The 19,612-nt window shown below is 41.7% G+C and overlaps 1 protein-coding gene across 1 annotated transcript in view; it reads left to right on the top strand.

Annotated features, from left to right (window-relative positions):
• The window catches only part of chd7 (chromodomain helicase DNA binding protein 7), a 55,344-nt gene that overhangs the window by 6,325 nt on the left and 29,407 nt on the right, over positions 1 to 19,612 (top strand). Inside the window, exons 2-3 of the mRNA XM_692864.9 lie at positions 6,233 to 8,235; positions 18,939 to 19,357. Of these exons, the coding sequence (XP_697956.4) occupies positions 6,409 to 8,235; positions 18,939 to 19,357 (2,246 nt within the window). The 5' untranslated portion in view covers positions 6,233 to 6,408. The remainder of the gene's footprint in view (positions 1 to 6,232; positions 8,236 to 18,938; positions 19,358 to 19,612) is intronic.

Below are 19,612 nucleotides of genomic sequence, written 5' to 3'. Positions count from 1 at the left end.
TTGTTTATCCCATGAATACCAGGTGCACCTCTATATTTTGCATGTAGAGCAACGACAACCTCAGTTAACTGTTTGTTAGCAATGCCATGTGTCATATATTCAGCTAACAGTGTGACTGATTGGCTCACTCACCTACTCTGTAACTTTACTGTTGGGAAACTGATTTTGATGTAGATGATGAGTTGCACAATTCATCTATTCACAGCAATGTTTGTTTGCAGTAATGGTCTGAAGTATCATATTTTCAAGTTCAAGGGAAAAGCAAAGGCGTCTGCACGAGTCTTTTCATTCTTTCACATACATTGCTCTGCGACATGGACACCTAAATGATGTTGAAAGAGTCACATACTTTATTTATAAAGTATAATTCACCTAAAAATGTTATTTTTGTCTTCATATAATGCTGTATTCGCGGCCGGGAAATCACACGTGACGTGAGCTGCTGACCGTGAGCTGTAATGCATGCGCGCACCCTACTTAATGATAGACTTGCACGCGTCTCCTTTAGTGAACAGAACCTGCTGTGAGTAACAGGTAATAAAGTTGTAAATAATATTAATTTTGGGTTATATTAAGTATATAAGTTTGGGTTATATATGAGTATTATTCGTTTGGGTGCCGCGCGTGAAGTATGAACAGCACTTAGCAGTGAAAATGAAACTGAAAGCGTGCACATTATTTAAATATTCATATAGCTTTTTAGAGTTAGGACTGCCACCAGCATTTGATATGCTTTTTTCTTTCATAGCGAATACACAGTTGTGCATGAAAATAAATGTTTACAGTGTCAGTATACCTACTCTAGCCTATATAATGTTGGCTTTACTAGTGAATTAAATGGTCTAATAATGTTGTCAATGATTACAAGCATATCTCAAACATAGTTTAACATCAGAAATATTATAAATAGAATAGAATAATTTATAGAAACCAGTAGACATACACATATTATACACATATTAGTATTGTTGTTTCACCATATGTTTGAGAAAAAACAATAATAATTGCCCACTCAAATTAACCTTTATTTTACATCTACAGAATCGTGAGAGAATCGTGATCTTTATTTTAACCCAAAAAAATTTCGATTCTTATTTTAGCCAGAATCTTGCAGCTCTAATATATATATATATATATATATATATATATATATATATATATATATATATATATATATATATATATACACACATATACATACAGTGTTATATTTTTTGGGGAGCTAGCTGTCTGTATAAACGCACACACATAGACACACAGCACCACGCTGTCTTTCATTCACACACATACACAAACATAGACAGTAGGGCTGTGCAATTAATCGAAAATGCGATTTCAATTTTGGCTTCTAACGATTATGAAAAACCATTCATTGAAATAAACGATTATTGCACCATTTACCGCCCCCTTTCCAGTTGTACATGTGTTGCTCTTAAAAGCGCGAAAAGACTGCATGATTCTGTGTGTGAGGCACACACACACACAGAACAGAAGCATGCTGTCAGCATTCAGTCTCATTCGCACACTGAGACGAGCAGAGCGCAGTCAGCGCACGCATCTAAAAGGCTGATTTATACTTCTGCGTCAAAAGACGGCGTATGCTACGGCGCTGACGCATAGCCCTTCGCCGTGGCCATCGCTGACGTGCACCTCTCAAAAAATGTAACTACACGTCGCAACGACGCGTAGCGTAAGCTCTTTGATTGGTCGGCTTGGTAGCGCTGACGAGTCTGGGCGGGACCGAGAGCCGCGCGAATGGCGCGAGCGATTGTTTATAAGTGTGGAGTCCCGTGAAGGAGCTCCGGATGGAAAGTTTTGTTTTGTGTTTACCTCATAGTTAAAGTTGTTGCACGTTCGCCGGTTCCTGCCTCAAAATGAGCGAGTTTGAGCCACTTGTACATCCCGGAAGTGTTCAGGAAAAGCAAAAAAGCCGCGAAGAAACTCTACACAGGAAACTCAACCTCACTGCCCATTAGCGTTTCAGAAGTGTTAATGCAGACCAACAGAGACAGCGCGCAGAAGTATAAATGCACAGCCACGCGCGTTGCCTGCGCCGTGGGTTACACCGGTCACTTGACGCAGAAGTATAAATCAGGCTAAAGTCATCTTAATGTGAGTGCTTTAATGGTCAAATAGGTGTCAAAACACGGCGTTTAGCGATTATTCATATCAACCCTCGTTTGTGTAATAAACAAACGAGTTGAGAATCAAAAGACACGCCAAAGAGAAACCATTAAAGAGACAGTGCGCGATAATCCTTCTGCCGCCTGTTTTTTATGATTAATAATCAAACAACAAATGGAGAACATGCCTCTCTGCTCTTGACTGAAGGACTTTTGTACCTAAAGTGTTTTTCTTACAGTCTTGCTTAAAGCACAGTTTGTTTCATATTTTTGTTCTATTGTATTTATTTCTCTTTGCAGGGTGGAAAATAAAATTTGCAGTTGAAGTCAGAATTATTAGCCCTTCTGAATATTAGTAGCCCCTTTCCTCCCCAATTTCTGTTTAATGGCAAGAAGATTTCTGAACATAATAGTTTTAATAACTCATTTCTAATAACTGATTTTTTTTTATCTTTTTCATGATGACAACAAATAATATTTGACTAGATATTTTTCAAAATACATGCATTCAGATTCAAAGTGCGATTTAGTGTAATTAAGCAGGTCATTGTATAACAGTAGTTTCTTATGTAGACAATCTAAAAATATATTGCTTAAGGGGGCTAATATAATATACTTTAAAATGGGTTTCAAAATATTTAATATATATATTTAATAATCGTGATTACAATTATGACCAAAATATTAATGATTATGATTTTTCCCAAAATCAAGTAGCCCTAATAGACAGCATCAAACAAGCAGTTGCTTGCTCGCTCGAGAGCGATATTGTGAAACTGCCCGCTCCTGTTAAAAATACACCAGAGTTACCGACCGCTCGCGCGCTTTATTCGCAAATTTATTCCCGTGCCGCATGAAATCTAGTCTGGTCCCGCGACAATGCACAGGTACAGCCGCAGTAATGCAGACCTATATCCAGAAGTGTCGCTGTAACAGCCGACTGGAAAAGAGAGGCGAGGTAAAGTCACACCAGCAGGTGAAATTTGCCACAGAGAGAGAGAGAGAAATGTTCATTTTCATTCCCTCAATCGCAGAGAAATAAGGGCTTCTGCTGTGTCAGTGAAAGACTCTCCAGAAAACACACACACGCAGTAAAATTGTGCACAGTTTCTGCATTTTTAAGTAGTTGGCACCTGGATTGTTGTAAATAACCGCGCTCACCTTCCTCGCGCCAGAGCGCATATGAGATCAGCCTCTAGGATTTTTTTACACAGATCTACCGACTTCCTGTGGCGTTATTATTTCAATGACAAATGTTGTGAGCGCAGTATTAGAAGTCGGGATCGCATTTATTTAATAGCCTACGAGTATATGAATCTGTGTGCTTGCGCGCCGATTTTCTCTGCTCGTGCGCTAAACTTCTTGCATGCCACCTCAAATATAAGCCCATACTTTACAAGTAGGGTTATTACAGTTCACTAAAACCTTACAACTAAAATCAATTGTTGCTTGAAATAAAGTCAATAAGTTATGTTTATTCCGTTTTATTTAGTTGCCAAGAGTTTCTTGTTTGTGTTTGATGTAAAGTAAAAATGTAATAATAATAATTAATAAATAATGCACATTAAACATCCAGTTTTCAATTTTTTGAATTTGAACTTACAAAATATTGAATGTTTTTGTATGTGTCCATATTAATTGGACTACGGTGGGCTTTGGTCCTGGGCACTGTAACTGAGGTTTAACTGTGTATTTGTTAGTATGTTTGAAACTAGTATATTGTTTTATAAATTGACTGAAAAGTCTAAACTGACTGGCCGATCACATGATCTGTATGGTGACTCTCAAAAATATTCTGGTTTTGTTTTTCCCGCATGAGTTATTCTCAATGAGGGGTTGAGAATTGTGGCAATAACTTGCCCCTAACTGGACCTTTATTCAGATTTATAATGCAGCACAGTGATCACACTTCTCATGCACTGGGCTTTTTAGCCTATATAACTTGGGCCATGAATCACTGGAAATGCTGAAGGCTGATCTTGCAAGTATTTGTTACCCACCAAGTAGGCTACATTGCTTGTCCTTGTGACATTGAGTACAATTTTAAAACAGATTTTTTTTTAATAGTGTTGTTTTTCTTATTGATGGAATTGCAATTTTTTCCTTATGATGTTCTGGTATTTCTAATGTTAATGTCAAAACATTTAATGAAAATGAAATGCAAATTTTTTATTATAATCTGCTCAATTGTTATTTATGTTTTGTTTGGGTAAGCTAACTATTTAACACCATTCCCTGGTTGTGAATGTGAATGTCTGTGTTTTCAGTTCTTTTTCTGCCCTCTGGTCAGGGGCAAGCCTGGCCACCCACTCGCATCAGTTACGCTATGAGTAAGTGAGTACGTCACAGTGCTTTTGCTCTATGGCTTGTGCTCCTCCTGAGGGGTGTGGTTCTCCAGAAGGAGCTGTTCTGGCACTCAGCCACATCTGTCACTCTCCAAAGAGAATTGGGTGAACGGTCAGCCTGCCGGCTTAGACGCCAAATCTGATCATAGGGATTCAAATTTGCGGCTTTTGGCATGGCTCTGTAGGATCTCCCACCATCCCCCGCCATTGCAGCAAGAATAGCGTAGTACTCTGGTGAATAGGGACTGATTTATGACTGTGGTGTTGAGACTCCTCTTCCTGCTCTTAACTAGAGCTGTGAAGAGATTAAAGCTGTGGTGCTGTCACCCACAGGCAGACGTATCTCCTCCTTCCGATCACTCCTCTCATTAAGATTAGCTGTGGTTGTAATGGTCAGCCTGTGTCACCACCTTCAGGTCTTCAGGACAACAAGAAGTGGAGCGTTTAGTTTAATCCAATGCAATAGGATAGCATGCTCATTTGATAGGCTATTTCTGATGTTAGTGAAGGTTGTTTGTGCTGGTCTGTTGGTTTTGGTGAAGTTGTGTAAGTGTAACTTTTTTTGTGTGTGTGTGTGTGTGTGGTTTGTAATCAAGTGTCTGCGCTGTGATATTACCTTACAGGAAGTCTTGTCACCTCTTGCCACAGTGCATGACCACTAGCCTATTACAATTGTGAAGTAATCTTGATTTACACATTTGCTCGTTTGTCACTAGTTTTGTTGGTTTGTTTTATTTGTTGCCATAGTGTTGTATAACAATTAATTGACAATTTCAGTACATTTGTGGCTATTTATTTCCCCATAAAGAATGTTTAAATTACAACATGCTGAAACTTGTTTTTCAGTGTGGCTCTTTGATCCTTAGATTAGCTGGGTCAGTGTAGATTTTCACCAGGATAGTTTTAGCAGCCATGTGGAGAGGCCTAGAGAAAGAGGAAAATTGGGGGTTGGGTGAATCAGGACTAAAGGAGGAACCATATGGGAGGAGCTTTGTCAGGGGTGGAAAATTTTTTTTGTGGGGTAGTTGGAGTTGAGGCAACGCATTCCTTGCCCACCCGTCTCTTCTACATGTTTAAAACCCCCCATATGTGCTTAACCACAGCTACATCTGCGTATGTGTGTTGGTGAGTAAATGAGTAGGACATCTTAACAGGTTATATTTGCCCCCACCCTTGCCTGGTTTATCTCACATCTACATAATTCCCCCTGCTTATCTGATTACTTTGCACTTGGGGAAGACTGGTTAGTAATACTCCTGCTCCAAAGTGCTTCAGAAACGCACATTCAGGAAGCAATGTAGATGGTTTAAAGACTTGGCTTCAGCAGGTGGGCCGCCTGCTTGTGTTCCTACATCTGCCTGCCTGGTCTGGCAGCTGCTGTTGTTTAACAACCACTGCTTCCACTGCTGCCTCACTCCAAACTCCTTTGTTCTTTCCCCACCATCAACGAATTGTAAAGAATGAATGAATTTAGGCTTGTGGTGTGTGTGTGTGTGTGTGTGTGTGTGTTGGCCCTTTTGTTTGGAAGCAGAAGGAACGGGGTGGGGGCTGGGATCAAAGGTTGGCAAAGAGTCAGTTACAACTGATTTAACTGCAAAAAAGCCCCAGTCTCACCACCCTTCAACTGCTCTTATATCTCAAAAGTTCTGACTCACTTGCTAAAAATTTAATAAAGCATGCTTAAAGTGAACAAAATGCAAAAAGCTTGCTCTCACCTAGCGATATTTGTTAATTCTCTCTCTCTCTCTCTCTCCCCCTTTACAGGTCCTGTAACCTGACTTCGCCTGACGCTGCGTTCTCTGAGAGAATTAAGGAAATATGGAGTGACATGTTGCAGATTAGTTAGCGGATTAGCGGATTTGAGGACATCCACCTCTGTGTGAGCACACATTCCCTGTCCTGCTTCTGAAGCTTGGCTGCACAGCAGGAGCACTGCAGCCATGGCTGACCCAGGCATGATGAGCCTCTTCGGAGATGATGGGAATCTGTTCTCTGATGAGTTGGAGGGCCTAGGGGACTGTGGCTACCCTCAAGGTCAGACAAATCCTATGAGTCAACAGATGCCCCATGAGCACCAAGGCTATGGGCAGCTTCCTCCTTCTCTTCACCTCTCCTCACCTGCAGTCCCTGGACAGGCTAAGCTTGGCCACCATTTTGACCCCTTTAATCAGTACGAGCAACCCAAGATGCATCCAATGGACCAGCAAGGGGGTCGGATGATGGGGAATGGACCAGTGAATGGCATGTCCTCCCCACATTCCCGATATCATGGTGCTCAGGCAGGTGCTGGAGGTGCTGCAGGGCATCATGTTTACCCAGGTGCGCAAGGAGATGGACGGAGCCAATCTTTCCCAGACAGCGGAAATACATGGGGTGCTCAACCAATGCAGGTGCCTGAACAAACTAGACCCCCCTTTCAGCAGCAACCCCCTCAAGCCTCGTCTCATCAGCATGGCCCTGCTGGACCACAAGGACATGCCCACCAAATGGGCCCTTTTATTGGCCGTGGTGACTATGCCATACAGGGCCACAACCAGACCCAAACACCTCCCAGAATGAATCACTTTCCACAAGGCCTCCCTCAGGAAGCCAATCATTTTTTGGGTCACGTGGGTATGACTCAGAATCCTGGCATGTCGGGACCCCCCATACGTCACCTAGCACAACCTTCTCAGCAGCATCAGCAGCCCAATCAGCAGTTTCTCCACAGGCCTGGCCAGGGTCCGGTTCATCCAGATTCTGTTGCGAGCCACAACCCCCAGTTCCCACAAAGCCCTTCACGACAGCAACAGCAGCAGCAGCAAGTGATGGGTGGAAGACCCCACCAAAACATGGGATTTAACATGCACAACCAGCAAGTTCCTTCCAACACCGTAAACAGCTCAGGGCAGTACCCTCCCTATTCTTCATATGGCAACCTTAATCAGGGATTAGCCAACACATCAGGGATGAGTCCCAACTTGAGCCTTACCACCAGCAGTAACAGCAACCCTAATGCTCCTGTGACCCAGGTGCAGCGCTACCCTGCTCCGGCAGGGCCTCAGCGCTACCCTACACCTGGGGGTCAACAGGGACCATTGCACCAGCAGCCCATTCATGTGAACCAAATCAATACCCAGCCTATGCATCCAGCTCAGAACCAGGCTACAGCCCAGCCGAAGCTGCAGCAACATCTACCACCTCCACCTCAGGGATCATACTCCTCCCCTCCTTCCATGTCGCCCATGAGGAATTTAGCCACCCCTGCAGGCACTCCACCTCCCCAGCAGGTACGCCCTCCCAGTGCAGGTTTGGCTACCGATGTGGGTGGTTACCCCGGAGTACCACATCAGTCTCAAGGCCCAATGGCTCATGCCCAGAGGGGAGCTGGCCCAATGAACGCAGCACAGCCACTTCCCCACCAGCAGCTGCCATCACATTCTACACACCCTCATCCTCCAACAACCCAGATGTACGCTGCTTTGTCACCCAATCACAGAGCTACAGCTGCACAAGGAAGATCTTCAACAACACCGGGTGGAAACCACACAGAACCACCAGGCCCACAGGACCAGAGGCTACATGCCCAACAAGCACAGTGCCAGCAGCTGCAAAAGCCCCCATTGCCTTTCCAGCAGCAACAGCTGCAGCAGGTGCACACCCCTCCTTCAATTCCTCCATCACAGACACACCTGGCTGCACACCACCAGAGCTCCCCTCCGTCTCAGCAGGCGTGGGCACCTACTCACCAATCACCTCCACCCATGCAGAAAGTGCCTCACATGCTGGTGAGTAGTGTAAATTAAGCATGTCTTTTATCACCATAAAAAAAAAAAAACTTTTAAAGTTCCCGTTGTACATGTGGGTGGCAGCAGTCCCATTTGAGGGTTTCTCTTGCCGGCCTTGGTGCCGTCTGTGACCCACAAGTGTGGAAATGGATTTTTACAGCTGTTTGTTTCCTCCTCGCTGCATATCCTGGCCCTCCCCAAGACACAGGCGCCACAGTGCTAATCTCCTAACCCCCACCCCTCCCCCCTTCCCACACTGAAGGGGAAATGCTCCCTTCCTGCTCGCAGTAAGCATCACTCTCCTCCCCCGTCTGTGCTCCTTCCGTTCCCCTCTCACTCTTGCTCGCTCTGTCTACATCATTTCTCTCTCTCTTTCTCTCTCTCTCTCTCTCTCTCTCTTTCTCTCTCTCTCTCTCTCTCTCTCTGTTTGCTTTGCCTGTCTCGGAGGACTCATGCGTGAGTTAATGGCGTACAGCAGGATGCGTCCTGTTGGGAGGGTGGAGGAGGGAACCAGTGGGGAAGGGAGGTTAGCAGCTCTCAATAGCTGCATGTGTCACGTGCTTCTGATGCCATTAGCTTGTTTTGCACTGAAAGCCTCTTTCTCTGGTGACCCATTCACACACAATGGCTGCTGTTATTCCAGTATGCACATCCTGCACATAGAATTTTTGTGACTCTTTATCTCACTCAAACCACTGTTGACAGCAGTGGCTTAATGTCAGGGATGGTGTCTCTTTGATTGTGTGTGCTGATATAAAAGTTTTGGTGTTGACATTTAAGATCAGTCAGTATTCGTTCATTCCCCCTTGTGATCCAGATGAAATGCGTTTAATTAAATTATAATAAATTATAAATAAAATAAGCCCTTTTTGTTTTAACATAATCATGAGTTGTGTAAAGACATTCGGTCATGTTTTCTTCTGATGGTGTGTTCTGATGTAAAGTGGACCTTAGAGCTGGATTTCAGATGGCCTGATTCAATTTGATTTCGATTCACAAGCTTTCGATTCGATGAATACAATTACATTTTGTATAAACCACAGTGAAGTTTCCAAAACTGACTATGGTGAACTTTATTATAAAAATGTTAGTTAAAAAAATAGAAAAAGCTTTTACACATTAAACAACAAAACCCACCTCGGTAGCCTAATAATATTAATATGTATAGCCTGAACGAGTGGTCAGATTTTTTCTTTAGAATAACAGCTCAATTTTACCCAACCAAAAAGTTGCATGTGTAAACAGGATTAGGATATTTTATATCGAAGATAAAACGTATCCATTTGATCTACAATTTCACTTCATCGCGGCAAATCATTTAATATGCACTTGTTGTAATTGTCTTGCTTATGGCTTTGGACACTGAAGTGTGACCTGCCGATGCAAACCTTTGCCTATTGTGATTTAATTTAAAAGATTAATAATAATAATAATAATAATAATGAGAATTAAAAAAGAATAATAATAAAATTTAACATCAGTTTTTCCCAAACTACATTAACAACACAAAAAATACATGTAGTTTCCCACACAGTCCAAAAACATGAAGAACATGGAGAAAAGCAATGGTGGCCGTTCAAGCCTTCACATTGTTTTACATTCGTTGTTCAGCCACGTGGACACCTCCAAATGGTGTTGATAGTCACATGCTGTATTTAAAAGGTATAATTAACCTAAAAAATGTAATTTCTGTCTTCATGTAATGTATTTGCGACTGCAAAATCACACGTGACGTGATCACCTGGGTTACCACAGGGAGGGAGGGCAGACGTTTACACGTGCCTCTAAATAAAGTTTACTTTAGTGAACAGAATCTGAAATTCTGAAAACCGAAAGTGCACACTGTGTTGCCAGATGTAGCTGACGGATTCCAGCCCAAAAAGTCTAAAAACCCGCCGAAATGCAAAAATACCCACCCAGTCTTCTGTATTCACGAAAATCATGTCAGTGACAGATTTTAAACAGAAAATTACAGATTGTAAGCATGTCTCAAACACTATAATTCAACATCAGAATTATCATGAGCATTAATGACCAGGACAAATGTAACGTCTGTTTAAGTCCACCATTCTGAGTCTATACAAAATTTTGCATTTTAACCAACAGTACAGCTACACAAAGCCTATTGCCGTTTCACCACATGTTTGAGAAAAACAATAATAATAGCACACTCATGTTACCCTTCATTTCGTAAAACATATGCTGGATAAGTTGGTGGTTTATTTCGCTGTGGTAACCACAGATTAATTAAGAGACTAAGCCGAAAAGAAAGTGAATGAATACACATACTTTTTACAATTGTTTTATCTTGTTTTTGCCAAGCGTTGCTGACAGCTTCGACATGACTTTTTTTTTTTAAGAAAAAGCTTAAAAGAAAAAGCTTTTACATGACTTTAAACTGTTTAATGCAGCATTAATCAGTCAAATTTTGTTTGCATCGCTTTCTCTTCTCTGAGAGGCGAGATTGCTCTGTACCTGATTAGAGGAGTCAAGCCCAAATGTTCTCAATCACAATTGACGAATAATGAACTTGAGTTCACAAAAGATGCAATGTAGTTGACAAGTATGACATTTTTCTTCGAATGAAACTTACGTTGGTCACAAGTGTACCGTTGGTAGTGTAAATGAAAGCCTGATTGCAGTTATCTGTACTGGATTGGACTGAACTGTACAGCTCAGTGAAAACAATTCTTAGGCCGTACTCGTACTATGTACAGTTGCCTCGAACCGGGCCGAAGCACGCTTGTCCCCCCTCCCGTCTCCCCCGTCGGCCCGCACTCACATTAAAATAGTGCCTGGGCACGCTTGCGTCATCGATGCTGCCCTGTTCAGTAAGCGCTTTCGCTCAGCACAGTGGAGATTTCTTTAGTTGAATCGTTTAAGTCCTTTGATATGCAGTGACATGCAGTCAAATATTTCGCCAAACAGTCCTTAGGGATGCGGTGACACGCAGTCAGATATTTCGCCGAACAGATCCGCTACTTTTGATGCTCATAAACAGTCATAAAGCCCTCATGCTGCAGGAATGAGGAGGTTTGCTAAAGGTGCGCGGCTGTTGTGCAGTGAGGGGTTTGCATATTTAATAAACTACGGCAGTTTGTGTTCATTGAAGAGTAATATTGATTAATAAATCCATATGAAACAGTCCCTTAAAGAGCCCATATTATACATGAAATAGGGTCATATCCTGGTTGTAAGGGTCTCCAACAACAGTCTAATATGCATGCAAGGTCAAAAAACACTTTCATGGTCTTATAATCTGCATTTATTTTTAGCTAATTATCCCAGCGACTCCTGTATGAATCGTCCAGTGATTCATTTGTTCCCAAACCCCTCCTTAGCGCGGAGCTAATCTGCGCTGATTGGACCGATGACAGTCTGTCGCGATTGGTAGACTGCCTTCAGTCAGAGAGGGAAATGGCCAATAGCTAATCAGCAATTTAAAAAGTAATCACAGTTCATACACGCTCGATAGTGTAGACATGGATTTTAGCTGCCACACTATGGCGAGTGGATAGTGCCACGGATAACCGAACGAAGGAGACAGTCGTGTACTCGCCATACCACACACACACAAAAACACACACACACCTCCGGATGACAACGCTCCCGCTTCCGCCCGCACCCGCCAGGTTTTAGCCTGAGAACCCGCTCCGTTTTCTGCCCGCCGCGCCCGGTCCCGCTAGAGCGGAGAACACAACCAAATATCACCCAGTATACAGTCCAGACAGCCAAGCTGTCCAAAGCTCGTTCGTTCGTTCGTTCGTTCGCTCTCTCTCTCTCTCTCTCTCTCTCTCTCTCTCTCTCTCTCTCTCTCTCTCTCTCTCTCTCTCTCTCTCTCTCTCTCTCTCTCTCTCTCTCTCTCTCTCTCTCTCTCTCTCTCTCTCTCTCTCTCTCTCTCTCTCTCTCTCTCTCTCTCTCTCTCTCATACGCGCGCGTGCGCACTAACACACACACAAGCACCACGCAGACTCTCTCTTTCTAATTCGCATAGCAATATCCGTGATATTGCTAGACAGCCCGCTCCCGTCCCAAATTAAACCCGTTACCGACCGCTCCCGCGATTTATTCGGAAATTTATTCCCGCGGCTGTCCCCGCGCCAGATTTCTGCGGCGCGGGAATAAATTTCCGAATAAATCGCGGGAGCAGAACTCTAGTACGGAGCTCCATAAACAAACAGCACGCGTTGCGTTTTTAACGTGACTTTGCACGCGATAAGATAATATATCCAGTTAACCTGATACAGTACACGCGGTTACAAGTAACAAATCACAACTAAATACATTTGCAAGCTAGAGTAAACGAGGCAACAACTTTAACCGCACGTACTTACACTTGAGAAATGGAAGAAACCCATCCTGACGTCCATCAGTTACTCTTTACTGATCCTTCCTTTAACAAACTCAGATGAAGTATTCTTTGTAGCATGTAGCTTCCAGAAGTTTCCAACTGCTTGGTTATAATGCTGATGTTTCATCTTTGGGTAGAGACTCAATATAATGTCCATCTGCAGTGTTACTTCAATCGACCGGCATGTTTGTGTGCGTGTGTTTGTGGGTGTTTGTGGGTGTGCGTGTGTGTCTGGGTTTCTGCGTCAGAGGGCGGGGCCTCAGGTTTGAAATCTCCCGGGTTTGCGCGTGCACGTCAATAACTTGGTTTCGTTCGTACGTCATGGCGAAACACCTAATGAGTCGGTATCAAGGCGACTCGTTTGAAGCACTATGAGTCGACTCTTTTATAGATGAATCAACAGTTTTAAACACTGTATTCTTACAGATTTAAGCCTTAGCTGGATACTTCACTTCACTTAGAGCTGTGTTACACACTACATGGAGGGGAATTTTCAAAAACCCATAATATGGGCTCTTTAAAAGTCGAGTCTTTCAGTTTCGGGCTTTGGTGCGTTTTGCACTCGCACTACAAACATACCACTCCAAAGCCCAAGTGAACCGCGCTCAGGCCCACCTCTTCCAACCAGGCCAGGGCCAGCCAAGTAAACCCTGCCTGAGCCCGATTCAGCACACTCGCACTTCTCAAACTATCCGGGTAATGGGCCTGGGCACGGTTCTAATAGCATAGTGTGAGTACACCCTTAGGCTGTTTAAATGACAAAGATGTAGCCAAAAAAAATGTCTCTTGCTTTAAAAAAAAAAAAAAACATTCACATTTAAAAAAAAAAACGCTTTACAAGTCTTTGAAAATGGCCAAAAACACTTGTGAATGTCAGACCAGTATTTGGAACTGCCACCTTGTTAGCAAACAGCTTTTTTGAGGATGTGATGTTGTCGATGGCTTGGCACTGGTGTATGCTGAACTTACTTTGTGAATGCTGCATCTTTGGTTGTAATGTGAAGTAAATCCATTAGGGGTGTCAAAATTAATTGTTTTTTAGGTGCACCGCGATGAACCGAACCGGTTATTATGAACGGACGTCATTTACCTCATATGCACTTCGTCGCGAGGCCGGTGAGCGTGGGTATTTACAACACTCCTGACGCCAACTGTGCATAATTTCACTGCGTGTGTGATTTCTGTACAGTCTTTCACTGACAATTGCTGAAGAGGCCCCTATTTCTCTGCGATTGAGGGAATGAAAGTACTCCATTTCTTTCTCTCTCTCACTGTGGCCCATTTCACCTGCTGGCGTGACTTTTCCTCCCCTCTCTTTTCCTCTCGGCTGTATGCATTCCCGCGGCTGTACCTGTGCATTGTCGCGGGACCCGACCAGATTTCATGCGAATACATTTCTGAATATACCGCGGGAGCGATCGGTAACTGGTGTAATTTTAAAAGGAGTGGATATCGCTCCCGATCGAGCAAGCAAGCGCGCCTGGCGTGTGTGTGTGTAGAAGTCTTTGTTTATGAGTGTGTGTGTGTGCGCGCATGTGTGTTGGTGTGGTATTTGAGTGTATGTGTCTGTGTGTGTGTGTGTCCGATTTGTATGTGGTTGTGTGCTTGTGTGTGAGACTGACCATTTGTGGATGTAAGTTTGAGGATGTGTGTGTGCGTGCGTGCGTGCGTGCGTGCATGTTTGTTTGTTGCTGTCTATGTTTGTGTGAGAGACAGTGTGAGTGTGTGTGTGTGTGTGTGTGTGTGTGTGTGTTTATACAGACAGCTTGTTACAGCCACCCCCTAAAATACAACACTGTGTATGGAAAGCATGGTCAATGCACCGTGATGCACCGAGATATCGAATCGAACCGAATCGATGGCATGATAATCGTAACCGAACCGTGAGACCAGTGTAGGTTCACACCTCTAAAATCCATACTTTGCTGATAAAGAGCTTGGGAACACTTGAGCCACAACATTATCATGTTTTTTTTGCAATTGTGTTTGTTCTTACTTGCCTTTAATGTACACCACTGTAAATGTATATCATGAATGTGCTTGCTGTAACCGCTTTCTTAGACTCTTGTTTTTGGGCGTTTAGACTACATGACTACAATTGCATTAAATAAATAAAAATGGAGCTTTCCACAATGTGGTGTATGCACAGCTAGTGTTTTCAGCCAGTGATAAACTTCCGTTTAAACTTTAATGCGACTATTTTCAATTTTATAAGGTTCCTTTTACAGCATCGATGTTGTAATTCAGTTAAACAGACTTAAGCATTCGTTTAGCTGTTCAAGCGTAAAATGAGAAAACCATGTAACTGCTAGTGCCATCAGTATCCACAGGCTAGTGCAAAAACTCCATTGAAAATACTGGGTTAAAATAAATGGTCATATTTTAAAGACAAGGCAGGGAAAAACAGGATTAAATGCAATGCTTTTTGTCCAGTCGGAGACCCACTTTGTCATATATCTACGCGGCAGTGAAGATCACTAATTTTTGAAGAAATCTAACCTCAAATGGGGTAATTTTATATTCAAAAGACAGTTCACTGGAAGGGCTGAGGCTGGCTGGCTGAAGTCTGTGCATATTCCACATATTCTTCATGTTGTCTTAATACAATACAACAAAGTAACTTAATTGTTTTAACCAATTTAAGTGGATTGAACAAAACAGTTATTTATAATTTACCTTTGTCAACCTGAAAAAGTATTGTGAGTGTAACTCTACCCCTGAGTTGATATTTGATGTGTATTTGTCATGTTGTACAATAACTATTTTTAGCATGATACTCTGAAACTCCTTAAAACAGATTTTGAAGACGTTTTAATCCATCCCCGATCGAAAATCATCACATCACAGACCCCTAATTATATCAGCTTCTTCTGTCACATTTCTGATACCAGCATTGAGTGTTTACATGGATACCAATAATCTGATTTTAATACTCTGAATACAAGTCTATCATGTTTTTTATTTATTTATTTATTTTTACCTTAATCTATCTAAAGTCATAATCAAACTAAACAGAAATTGATTAGGACATGTGGGGTATGCTTTTTAGTGCAGTACAGACATGTAGAAATTTAAAATTACTTGAAAGTCCAGAGGAATTGTTGATAGTGTAGCGTCATTTTGACATTAATCGATCTATGTGCTGTAACATGGAAAACGGGATCTTGAAAGAAACATTTAGAAAGCAACTCATGTAAACACCTCAATCATAGTATTGTCTTATTCAAATTAAGGCAAATAACTCCATTACTGATGTCCATGTAAATGTTGTCCGTGGCATTCTGTAAAAAACTTTAAATTATTGCTGAAGTCTTGCTTTGATTCTCATAGACTAAGTTTTGTTTGAGGCTGCTGTGTTGTTCACTTTCTTGCACACCATTATTAAAGATAACACAGCCTCTTTTTACTGCTCAAAGTACAGCCCTCACCTCTCATGCTATAAAAACCCCATAAGTGTGTCACTTGTGGAATATTGAGAGGTTTCATGAGAAATAAATGAGTGTGACCTTTAAGTAGAGCAGGGCTTCATCTAAGGAACAGACTCTTCATTGTGGCTCTAATCAAACTGGTACCAAGCGCAAGTGCTCACAGCATCACATTAGGCTTTGAGAACTAAGAAGTGCAGATGGGAATGCTTGCATCTTAATGCAAGTACAGCCATGTTTATAATTCTTAATTTCCTATTTAGCAGTGTCTACAAAGTGCTAGCCTGTTAAAACTCTCTGCTGACAGCAGTTGCTTGTCATCATTCTCTCTAGTGCAAAAGGGACAGTACTTGCACCTTAGTGTACTATAATGTGCAAACAAAATCCTGTAAAAGGAAGTTTCAAAACAGAATGAGTAAAATGGCAGATGTCTAAATGTTCTAGTGTTTACATTTAAAGTGCATAAATAATTTAAACCAAAACTTCAGGCTTCTTGGGTGCAGGGATTGAGAAGCATTTGCTATCCTTTGGCATCTACAAGTTTTTATTCTGTGGGAGTTTTCTTTAGAGTAGTTAGCTGCTACTAAGTAGCTTATAATATTTAGGTGTTTCAGAGACATAAATTTGTAGCTCATTTAGATTTGCTCTCAGCTAGAAGCAGGCTGAAGTTCAGCAGCAGAGAGCAATGAATCTCGAAGATAAAGTTTAGCGAGGGTTAGTTTCTGTGTCTGGGAGCCAGCTTTTCATCAGATGAATTGGGTGTTAACTCAGTGGTTCGCCCTGCAAAAAGCCTGCCGTGCTGAGCTGAAGAGCAGTGCTCCTTCAGGGAGTATTTAGCTCACAGAGTGAGCACTTTGCCTGCTAGATTAACTGACACGTCAGTCTCCCCCTCCGAGAGATGAAATCCTATATTGAACATATTGTATTCTGGACTGCTGCTGTCAAATTAGAAATGCAGAGAGCGCGTGCAGTAGGCCTATTGTCATTCATGCAATTGATTATTGGGTAGGCTTGGCAAGAGGAGAGACATTTATCCGTTAAAGCAACGACAGAACACTCGCTGTTCCAGCTGCTCTAATGACCATCATTGCGCTGGGTGTTGGGCATTTTCTGTGACCTTGCCACTGTTTGCATGCACTGTGCACTCTTATTTTTCATGCCGTTGTTTACAGGAAATATGCATTTTATCACCACATTGATGTGGTTTGCAAAGTCTTTTGTTTTAAAGTAAAGCGTGTTATGTAATAAAACTCTAGACTAGGGTTGTAACAATATACCGGTATGACGGTTTACCATGATTTGAACGTGCACGATTATCATACCATGAACAATTGCATATCAACGGTTTTAACCCTTAAAGACCGAGACAGCCACCCGCGGCTAAAAATAAGTATTGCTCTTAAATGTTTAATAACTTTTGATCCGCTGATCCGATTCATACAATTCAAAGATTGGCATAAAGAAGAGAATCTCAGCTTTCCAGTGCCGTATCACATAACATTGGACTTTCAGAGGCTCCGGAATCAGTGCGGTTACGTCATCAACATTTGACAACGCTGATTTGACAAAGAAACGCTCATCACTGTGTCTCCGGACAAATCAGACATGATACATTGATGCATTGTCCCTCCTCCATGCCCAGATTGGTTCAAACTCGCTATATCACAACCAATAAGCATAGGTTTCGCTTTTGTTTGTGGACCAAGCTTTTTGAACAACACTGAATGAGAGATAGGCATACATTTATGCGCGGCTAAATAAAACGGCAAAAAAAAAAGTTTTGCATGAAATAATTCTCATACTAAGTACTTTTGCATGCACAGCAGCACAGAAACATGACAAAACAGTGACACAGCAAAGACGAACTGCTGCTCTTGCTGTTTTCAAAAGACGCAAATGAAGATGCAGCTGTTTATCTGCATTGCAGACAACCATATCCAAATCCATATCCACAGACAACCATATCCATGCTGGCACATAAAACCTAAGGATGTTCCATATTGAATCTAGTTTCGTTATGTAACTATTTATAGTATAGTAAATATTTACTATTTATCTATTTTTTACTGAGGATTTGCACCATGTTTATTTGGACTTTATTTGGACTTTGACACATTATTTATTATTTTCTTAATTTTTTATTTGTTCATTGTAAGTGGTGTTGTTTATAGTAACTAAAAATATATTATTTGGAAAAAGTCAAATTTGCTTCACTGTTCTATTATTTTGTAACATTTGTAACATACCGTATACCGCGAAACCGTCAAACCGTGGTATTGTTTTAGACGATTATCATACCGTGAAAAATTCATACCGTTACAACCCTACTCTAGACTAGAACCAACAGATGGATTATAGAATCCATACACCATATTCTTTTCTGTGTTGTCAAGGGGGAAACCGCTTTCACCAGGCCAGTTTTTTTCTGCACATGTATATGCCCTTTGAAAGCTTTAGCATATTGCATTGAATTTGCTGACATCTAAAACAGAGGCATTCATGAAGTATAGATATAATTTATTAGTGTCAGAATGCCTCAGTCCCATCTGCTGTTGGGACTCTGGGAAGCTGGACGCTTAGCACAGCTGCCAACATGTTTCCTGTCAGTCTGTCTTTGCCATGAATGGAGAGTGAAATGGAGATAACAGCTATGATAGAGGCAAAATCGTTGCTGCGGTAATTCTGCCGAGCTACAGTTATCACTGGCACTAACGGGAGCAAATGGATTCAGACCTAGTAGTAACATGGCACGCCTTGAGGGTCAACAGCAACAGGGATAGCTGTTTGAGTATGTTAAAGATAGTTTTATTCAATTCCCCCACTTTATCTTACTTGACTAGGGAGATAAATACATCTACGTTTTATTATATTTCTTAGTTATTATTTAAATGTACAATTCCCCTTTTCTCTCTCTCTCTCAATTGCAGCATTCTCCACCAGACCCTTCCCTGGAGATTATAACATCTAGTAAGACACCTGCCATGGGCCCAAACCTCCAACCAGCCAACTGTGACCTACAGCAGAAGGAGAGCGAGCTCAAGCCAAAAAAGAAGAAAAAGAAGAAAGCCAAGGTGAGTGAAGGCCAGGAGTGTAATAACATTAGCAGTGAGGCTGGAGGAGAGGTGACTGCTCTGATGAATGAGGGAGACTCCCTTATCACTCCTGTGGAGAAGCCAGCTGAGAAAAAGAGTAAAAAGAAACCAAAGGAGAAGGAGCCCAAGGAACCGAAAGAGCCCAAGACTCCCAAAACTCCGAAGACTCCCAAGACACCCAAAGAACCCAAGGAACCTAAGGAGAAAAAAGTGAAGACTGCCACGCCGAAGCCTAAGAGCTCCAAAAAGCCCAGGTACGTGTAGAGTATAAACGAGTTTTTTATATATATATGTATATATTTATATATATATATGTATATATGTATGTATGTGTATGTATGTATATATGTATATATATATATATATATATATATATATATATATATATATATATATATATATATATATGTGTGTGTGTGTGTATATATATATATATATATATATATATATATATATATATATGTATATGTGTGTGTGTATATATATATATATATATATATATATATATA

The sequence above is a fragment of the Danio rerio genome, chromosome 2 (assembly GCF_049306965.1).
Source record: "Danio rerio strain Tuebingen ecotype United States chromosome 2, GRCz12tu, whole genome shotgun sequence".
NCBI lineage: Eukaryota > Metazoa > Chordata > Actinopteri > Cypriniformes > Danionidae > Danio > Danio rerio.
This window is presented reverse-complemented; position numbering and strand designations above follow the sequence as displayed.